The 10224-nt window shown below is 36.7% G+C and overlaps 1 protein-coding gene across 1 annotated transcript in view; it reads left to right on the forward strand.

Moving 5' to 3' along the window:
• The window catches only part of LOC307166289 (uncharacterized protein), a 37463-nt gene extending 33166 nt beyond the window's left edge, over positions 1 to 4297 (forward strand). Inside the window, exons 12-13 of the mRNA XM_079884542.1 lie at positions 2428 to 2499; positions 3773 to 4297. Of these exons, the coding sequence (XP_079740668.1) occupies positions 2428 to 2499; positions 3773 to 4098 (398 nt within the window). The 3' untranslated portion in view covers positions 4099 to 4297. The remainder of the gene's footprint in view (positions 1 to 2427; positions 2500 to 3772) is intronic.
• Positions 4298 to 10224: the final 5927 nt, after the last annotated feature.

The following is a 10224-nucleotide window of genomic DNA, read 5'->3' on the forward strand; positions in this document are numbered from 1 at the left end:
AGGCATGGGGTACTCTTCATCCCTGTTTGCACCAAACACATCTGGTGGGTTTGCTGCCAAAAAGCCCTTTTTTAGTCTCATCTGACCACAGAGTCCGGTCCCTTTTGAAGATCCAGCCGTGTCTGACAACTGAATATGCTGGAGTTTATTTTTGGAGGAGCGAGGAGCATTTTTCTTGAAACCCTCCCAAACAACATGTGGGGATGTAGGGGTTGTTTGATAATTTTTTTTAGGCTTTCTGACCCCCAAGACTCAAGTAATCTCTGCAATTCTCCATCTGTGATCCTTGAAGAGTCTTTGGCCACTCAAACTTTCCTCCTCACCGTGCATTAAGACAATATAGACACACGTCCTTATCCTGGCAGATTCGTAACATCTTTAGTTGATTATGACTTCTTTATTATTGCCCTGATGGTCAAAATGGGGATTTTCATTTCTTTAGATATTGTCTTACAGCCACTCTCTATTTTGTGATGCTCAACAATCTTTTGCTGCGCATCAGAACTATATTCTGTGGTTTTACTCATTGTGATGGATGATTAAGGGAATTTGGCCTTTGTGTTTCCTCATATTTAAACTCCTGTGAAACAAGAAGTCATAGCTGGACAATTTCATGTTCCTAGTCACCCTGGTGTGCTAAAAAAGGATAAATATTAATGTGAAATATTAATATAATAAATATTAATGTGAATATACTTCAGAGATATTTTTCTCATAAAAAAATTCTAGGGGTGCCAACAATTATGGCCAGCGTGTTTTGGAGAAAAACATTTATTTCATAATGTGATTTACCCCCCAATTTCAATTCTTTTACTTAAATGAAAGGTTAGATTTTTGCGAATTTTTTGAAGGAAAGATCAAAAGGATAAACAATGCAGATTTATTTTTTACAGCCATTTTTTATCATATTAAATTTATTATTTAATAATAATAATAATTTTTTTTTTTTTTTTTTTTTTTTTTTTTTTGTTCCAACACAAACCATCAAGTGTTAAAACATGTCAATAATAAAATTCACAGAAGTAGGAAATAGGTCTCCTCAAGACTGCAAGAGGGTCATGAACCTCCTGCCACCTGTAGAGACAGAAGAAGAAAACAGAAGAAAACCCACAGCATACACCACAATTAAGTAACCTTTAAATCACCATTTCAATGCCAACCATCTAATACACCACACAGCAGTGCCACACCACCCAAATCACCTACACCGAAGGAGGTTTAATGTCAATGCAGGCCTGGCCCTGTACAAAGTCACTAAGTAGGCTACTGTAACACACAAAAAGAGGAGAGCAGTACCACAGAAGCAAAAAGCAAATGACAAACAATATTTAATATAATCACAAAGGTCATCAATATCAAATAAAAAGAAAAACAATAAACCACAATATAAAACTTAAATATACAAGAAACAGTTGCAACCAGTGGCTGATCTGCACTTTAGCGAAAGTAAAACTGCAGCACAGTTACCCAATCTCAGCTCTCAATCCCCAAACATGATACTGTAGATAAAAGGTACGTTATTCAGCATTCCAACATGGCCATCAGCCCATTGAAGGTACCGCAGCACTAAATGTTTGTCTGCTCCGCTTCACAGGCAGAGAATAAAAAACCTCTTAAATAATCAGCCTATATGAACGGGTACAGAGGCTGCACTCCTCCCACACATAAATTAATTTCAGCAATAATTACATGCATGGCATTTTTTTTTAAATACAAGTACAATGTAAAAACGTATGTACACAATAAGTCCATTGTATCAAATTATTAATTTCAATACATATAGTTCTTAAAGCCACTTAATATAAAGTGGGACCAAAACAATTAATGACAGCAACTGGTGAAAAAGATGACAAACAAACACTTTATCTCGTGTCTTAAAGCTAGAAATTCCTCATGCTAAAAAAACTGTATAAAAACAGCTTGTCGGTTGTCAGCTCCATCATATACCATCATAATTACTCACAGCGAGTGAATTTAGCGCAGAACACAGAATTGTTTTGGATGTTCGACAAGTTCCATCGCAACATATAATACTTTCTTTTTTCTTTTCTTTGTATCTTTAGGTCCAGTGTTAAAAATGACAGTGTGAATGCTGAGCGAATCAGGACTATGTATTGTTTTCTTTTTTTCAGTCCGGACCAAAAGAACCAGGAGAACCGAACTACAAGTGTGAACACACTGAGACAACAGCAGATTCACTGCAGTCACTGACACCTCAGAATAACAACAGCCATATGACATTGTGTTTCAAAGCACTTTAATACACAGCCGTCAAATACAGCAAATATGAAGACTAAAACAGCAACATAAATGTGTTTGTGTTTGAATCTGAAACATTTCTCCATGAAATAAATGTGTAAAGGACACAGTCAGCCGAGGTTGAGTGAGTGTTTCACTTCTGTTTGTGTCTCTTCACAGACTGAGGAGGTTTTTGTACGACTGAACATATGAAATGTGTCACTGTGGTATTCGGACAAGGAACAAAACTCATTGTGACTGGTAAGTGATCTTTACACTGTATTTTCAATATTTTAAATCTTTTCACTGTATTAAATATAGTCTAAACTTCATTATAGAAATATAAACTCATTATTGTAGTTAATGTAGTTAAATGTGTGAATTCAGTCAGAGACAGTTTTATCAACACCTCCAGTCAACAGTCCTGAAATACTGACAAGACTTTCACTGCAGCTTTAACTCTCATCTGTGGTTTTATCTGGTTGTACTTTTTATTCAGTTAATAATAATTATAATTATTATTATTATAGAACAGACTTTTTCATGTTGTGATTTAAGGACAAGCATCTTCTTTGTGTTTAATTTGATGCATTTTTAAAAATCCTCATTGAACTAATTATGTACAGTATCTGTGAAACAACACATGAGAAGTTGACCTGCAGTGTGACGTGCTGTATTACATCTAAAACTGTTTTGCTAAATGTTTTTTAAATAATTATTATACATGAAGCTTTTATGAACTAGTGTATTACTCAATGTGTACCTTTATGTCACGCTGTAGGACAGTTGAAAATGAGTGAAGGCATGAAGATTATTAAAAATGGTAGAAAATAAAGTGTCAGCATCTAAAATATACACTGTAAATATATTCACATCTCAACCTAGAATCTTGATGTAGAAAATAACAATCCAACAAACTACCCACATACATGCACTATTTGACTTTTGTGTTGCAAGTCAATAAAGACATTGAGAGGCATGTTTTAAACATAGATAATTATGATATTATTTCTTTATTAAATAATTTGACATGTTGATGTGTGAAATTTTCGAAGTTTAGAGTTCAATATGTCAGATGTGTGTCTGAGATGCAGATGTTTGTTCATGTTAATGGTGATTTGTGTTGATGCTGATGCAGATGTTTGCTCATGTTAATGGTGATTTGTGTTGATGCTGATGCAGATGTTTGCTCATGTTAATGGTGATTTGTGTTGATGCTGATGCAGATGTTTGATCATGTTAATGGTGATTTGTGTTGATGCTGACGCAGATGTTTGTTCATGTTAATGTTGATTTGTGTTGATGCTGATGCAGATGTTTGTCCATGTTAATGGTGATTTGTGTTGATGCTGATGCAGATGTTTGTCCATGTTAATGGTGATTTGTTTTGATGTTGATGCAGATGTTTGTCCATGTTAATGTTGATTTGTGTTGATGCTGATACAGATGTTTGTCCATGTTAATGGTGATTTGTGTTGATGCTGATGCAGATGTTTGTCCATGTTAATGGTGATTTGTGTTGATGCTGATGCAGATGCTGATGTTGCTCCTCCTGTGCTGAACATCCTCCGTCCATCCAGAGAAGATCTGATCAGCTCCAGTAAAGTCACTCTGGTGTGTCTGATCAATCACATGTCTGTGGCTTTTGCTGATGTGCGCTGGCTTGTGAACGGGAACTCTGTTACTACAGGCGTCTTCACCGGCTCTGCTGAACAGCAGCCTGATCAGAAATTCAAGATGAGCAGTTATTTAACCATTGAGAGCTCAGAGTGGGACAAAGACCAAGAGCTGACATGTGAAGCGTCTGTCGCCTCAAAAATCACCAGCACAAGCATCAAGAAATCTCAATGCAGCGACTAAACTCAGAGGATCTGATGTGTTGTTTGAGGGATTATGATAGCGAGTGATAATATCTTCTGACGTAGTGTAATAGAAATCATGAATATATATTAAAAATAGTTCAAGAATGTAACTTAGTAGCCTGAACTGTGTCATTTTCTGCAGACAATATTCTGGCTTTAATGCTGATGTAAGATGATTTACAACCTGTTTAATAAACCGCATGTTCAACAAACAGTTTTCTTCTTGATTTTGTAAAAAAATTAAATATGTAACCATTCAAAATGTATTAACTACTTCTTTACTAAGTCAGTTTTCACTTCTACGATCAATGGAAGAATGAATAATAAAAGTAGTATCATTGTGTAAATACTCATATAAATCATGTCTTCAGTTTTAAAATATGAAACCTCAGATCTTCAGAGGAAAGAGCAAATTAAACGAGTGTTACTGCTAGTAAATCTCATTTGTTCAGAGCACAGCAGAGATGAATGTTGTCTGAATATGGAGACGATCACATGACTGATAATGAAGAGTGACTCAATGACAAATGAAAAAATGACTATTATTTGATACAGTAAAGTTACGATCTAAACTATGAGAAACAAAATGCTCCTGATGGCCTGACATTCGTGTGATACGACATCATGTGAATCTGGATTGTAAAGTTGATGCTGAAGAGTGTCTTCTAGCAGATGCAGTGAGCTGTGGAGATTTTCTTCAGGACAGGAAGTTGATTCTGACACACAGGAAACACCTGCTGTTATAATCAGCTCTATGGAAATCAGCAGTTTCTCTGTCTCTTTTTATCTGTTCATTCAACCAGACAAGAGCTTTAACAGCAAATGATCAGGGGATCTTCATCTGTACATGAGCAACAATGAAGGAGCAATAAAATTTATTCAAAATACTGGCAAGAAGAAAAACAAAATGAACTTACAATACTGAATATAGTAGTATTTGTGACATTGTTTTTGTCTCTCACTGTTTCTAACACTGATTTATGACGGGTTTTAAATATTTCAGAACATCAGAGACTTTTTTCTGATACATCAAACTTTTGCATTTGTTGCTTGCGTTGTTTTAATGAATAAGAAACTCTTTTGTAAATCAAGTTTCCTCTCACCAAAAAAAAAAAAAAAAGTACAATGCAGTATGTTTGAAGACTTACAATAAAAAAAAAAGTATTTCAGCCTAGTATGTTAATACATAAGTTTAGGTAAATATATTGTATGTTTCGTGATGATGTGTATGATGATGAATGATGATGTCACTGAGAGGCTCCTCCCTCTTCAGTCTCTTATAGCTCGTCTCTGATCGCTCTTCTCTGTTCAATCTCACATCACACACTCACAACATGCTGACAGTCTTCCTCATCCTCATCATCACTCTGTCATGTAAGACATCACTGCAGTTTAAGATGCACATCTAATATGATCATGAATATGTGATATTGAGTCTCAGTAATGGTGTGTTTATTCTCAGGTGTCAGTGGAGTGACTGTAGTGACGCAGAATCCTCCATTAATCTCAGTCAATAAAGCACAGACTGTGTCATTGGTGTGTAACACAGGCAGCTCTACTGATGGTGGACGCTGGTATAAACAGGTCGCAGGAGGAACGCCTCAGTTTGTGTTAAACTCGTTCCATGGCTGGAGCTCTCCTAAATATGGATCTGGATTCTCCTCTCCTAAATTTACAGTCTCTTATCCTACCGAGTCCGACTGTCATCTGTCAATCAATAATGTGGATGTTGGTGATTCTGCAGTGTATTACTGTCACACATGGGACGACTCTGCTAGTGAGTTCGTATCACACTGATTCACAGCATGACAAAAACCTCCTCACTGCTCACATTCACTTCTGCTTCTAGACAGCAGATGATAAGAGCACTACTTCACTTCTCAGATCCATGATGAATTACAAACTAATCACAGATGTCGAGAATATTCTCCAATTTCTTAACTATTGTGTCTGTTAAGTGAACTCGTTTCTTATGTTGCTTTTATGATGTTATTTGTCCTGTTTGGAGCTGGAGTCTTACCATGGCTGAAGCTCTCCTGAATATGGATCTGGATTCTCCTCTCCTAAAACTACAAATGTACACTATCAATACTATAGTACAACATTTATAAATATAGAAGTGGAATGTCATAGTAACACTTTTGATCTGTTTCAGCTTCTCTCAAGAAGATTTATTTAATACATGGTCATTTAGGGTGATTTTCCATTACATGTGAAAGTCTGTACCTTCTATGTCTCTTCACTCATCTTTCATCCCTTCCTTTTGTCGTTTTACAATTTCTCCTCTTATTCTTTCCACTTCACTAATGTCCTCCACTTCACCCATCTCTTCTCCCTCTCCTTTTCTTAAACTCTCTCATCCTCTCCTCTTCATCTCTTTCTACCTGTTTCACTCTTTATCTTCCGTTCCTCAACTCTCTTCCACTCTTCCACCTCTTTCTTTCCTCCTTCCTCATGCTTATTCTTCTTTTTTTTATTTGCATAACAATGTTTGTTACTTCTGAAAATAGTTTTTATAGTTATTGCAATTGTGAAAGCTGTCAGGGTTCCACCAGATTCATTCACTCCTCCCACTCGCTCATCATCTCCGGAGTACTAATCATCATCACCTGCATATCATCATTCCACCAGCCTTTATATTCAGCTCCTCTTCTCACACTCGTTGTCTGGTCTCGTCTCTACAAGACACACAGACTCTCTTACCTGCTATACTTACCTGCTATACTTACCTGCTATACTTACCTGCTACTTACCTGCGATTCATCCGCCTACATCCGAAGCTCCGTCTGCCGCCTTCAGTCCTCTTCCTGAGATCTTCCAGCCACCATCTGAAACAGAGACTCTGATTATTCTTCAGTTTAGTTCCTGTCTGATTATCATCTGCTTGCATACTCACCATATCTTAGTGATGGCAAAATGAGGCTTCCTGAACCACTGAGACCTCGCAGCCCATTGCTTCAGCTAAAGGTTCATTACTCGAAGCTTCATTCAGCATTGCTCACTAGTGACACCTAGCTACTGTGCAAAGAAATAGCAGACAAATTAATTTATTCTGAACCAGTGTTGCGCCCGCCCGCCCTGCCCTCTAATGTAAATATACAAATACATATTTATATTTATTTGTATATTTATATTTAAATGTATATTTTATAAAAAAAATATTTTTATAAATAAAAATATTTATTTATTTTGTACTCACTGTTGATGTCTGTAACCTTTCATTTGCAATAATAAAAATACATGATCATTTGTCCATTACTGTGTATAATATAAAATATGTATCTTTCTCTCTCTGAATTTACTTGTGCAGTCACACACACAGTTTATTAATTATTCATAAATTGTTTGGATAGTGACAGTATGAACAACAACAGTGACACTGTGTTGAGTGCATGTTAGAGGGAGTGTAATAAAGTACATTTATTCATTTAGCAGATTATAGATAACAGATTAAAGTAAACTGCAACAGAATAGTTCCGGAAGGAAGGATTACAATAGATTTTTGATTGAGAAACAGAATTATTTCAAGTGTGTTGGGGTTTAGACGATTCCTCTTCTTGGACAAAATCTCTCTAGCCTTGGAAAAGATCCTTTCACAAGGAACAGAGGATGCATCATGCAGGGGAACATAAAAATGGTATAAATGAGGATACTGCTTCTGTTGAGCCCAGACAGTGGAGGATTCCCTCTTTCTGCACTGCTCCGTTACCAGGAAAAAGGAAGAGTCACAAAAAGCAAACAAATCCAAAAGGGCAATCCAAATCACAAAGCAGTCTAGTCCAGATGCAAAAATCCAGAGCAATCCAAATAAACTTAACTAATTAATATAACAAGACTATAATATAGCTAGGCCTACTATAATAATAATATAACTATTCTAACCTGATAATGTAATAATATACAGCCCTCACATATGACACAATAACGACAATGACAAATTGACAATGATAGTTATCTAACTCTCTGACTCTCTGACACTACTACAACTGCTTCTACAACTCCTGCAACACCCACAAGGTGGCGCGAGTTTCGAACCGCCTTTTATCCGGAAGCGACACTCGGACCGAACCGATGACGTATTCACACAAACCGAGGCCTCGTTTGTCATTAGTCACGTGATTTTCACGTTAACAACACAAGCCTCGAATCGCGGCTTCATCTGGCACGCCCACTTTTTCTCGACACACGCTCCGACGCCTCGGTTCAAATGTCACATCACTACCATATCTCCATCTGGTTCTGTGTTTCTGTTAATAAAGCTACATTTCACTTACCACCTGTCTGACTCCTGTTCCATCCCTGACAATAGCTGTGTAAACAATTACAAAAATTGCATTTCCAGTGATGTGTGTATTATTAACCAGAAGATACCAGTTTGGGGCCAAATGAAATCATTCCATGTGCGATTGAGAATATGAGAAATTACAGAGTTTTGTTTGCTGTGTTTGGAAAAATGGTACATACATTTTTGTGCTTTTTTGTAAAATCAATAAAACAAGTTGCAAATGTTTTTTCCTGATAATTACAGAATGTTGGGTTGGATATGTAAACTGTCAACATTTGAGAAGCTTGTACTGAATGTTTTGAGGGAAAAAAAATGCATATGATTTGTAATTTGTATGAAATAAATGAAAACTTACAATTTGTTTAGGACAATTGTAAAGTGTTCAGATCTCTGTGTTTATTGTTCTGAGAACAGTGATCTGAGTTTGTGTCAAATCAATTGAGAAAAACTTGAACATTTTCCTCAGTGAAGAAGTGAAAAGTTCATGTGTAGTTTGTCAGATGTGGGCGTGTCTATTGTATGATGTGGGCGTGTCTATTGTATGAGGTGGGCGTGTCTTCCAGCGGCTCCTCCCTCTCAGAGCTCTTGACTGTCTTAAAGTTTCTCTCTCTGATCATCTCAGCATTATTCTACAGCACTGCTCATCTTTACACGTCACACGGACCAAATCACAAGATGATCACGATATTCTGTGCTTTCTTTACTCTTCTGACCTGTAAGTTTTCCTCATTTCTGATGTCAGATTTAAAGTGTTTTGACACACAGTCTCATATAAAGGATGTGTTTATTCTGCAGGTGTCAGTGGAGTGACTGTAGTGACTCAGAGTCCATTAATCACAGTCAATAAAGGAGAAACAGCTAAACTGGACTGTAATCTGGGGACAGTAACTGACCAATCTGCTAGATGGTACAAACAGACTCCAGGAGGAGTTCCTCAATATGTGTTAAAATTTCGTCATGACTGGAGCTCAGTTGAATATGGATCTGGTTTCTCTGCTCCTAAATTCACATCAACACATTCATCTAAATCAGAATATAGTCTGATCATCAATAATGTGGATGTTGGTGATTCTGCAGTGTATTACTGTGAGACATGGGATGACACTGCTAAAGAGAGCGTATCACAGTGATTCACAGCATGACAAAAACCTCCTCACTGCTCACATTCACTTCTGCTTTTCAAGTCAAGTCAAGTCACCTTCATTTATATAGCGCTTTTAACAATATGGATTGTTTCAAAGTAGCTTTATAGTGATTATAGGAAATTGCCGTAACAGATTGTTTAGGCTTTACAACAGCTCTAGGATAAAGACAGCAGATGATAAGAGCACTATCTCACAACACAGATTCATGATGAATTACAAACTAATCACAGATGCTGAGAATAATCTCCAATTTCTGTACTATTCTGTCCTGTAAGTAATTGTTTAGAAAATAACATGAATCATAACAGGATAGTGTTAATGTTCTGTATTCCAGGTCTTCTGAAGCTACAGCAGTTTCTCATCTCTGGTCCTCAGGTGTAAAGACACACTTTCTTGAAGTGACCATAGCATGTTCCCTTCACTAACAGACTTACAGTATGTGATGGATTCAGTTGTTCACTTTCGTTTGAAACGCCCGACAAACGGTGTCTCCTTCCCAAAGTGAATTCTCTCAGTGTTCACAACAGATTACTCTCATCTTTGGCTGCAAATAATCATGCAATCTCATCTACAAATGAACAATAATAACAAAGCAAAGAATGAATGACAACAATTGGTGAAAAAGATGAGACACAAACACTTTATCTCATGTCTTAAAGCTAGAAATTCCTCGTGCTAAAAAACTGCATAAAAA

Source organism: Squalius cephalus (assembly GCF_949319135.1).
Source record: "Squalius cephalus genome assembly, chromosome: 1".
Classification (NCBI taxonomy): domain Eukaryota; kingdom Metazoa; phylum Chordata; class Actinopteri; order Cypriniformes; family Leuciscidae; genus Squalius; species Squalius cephalus.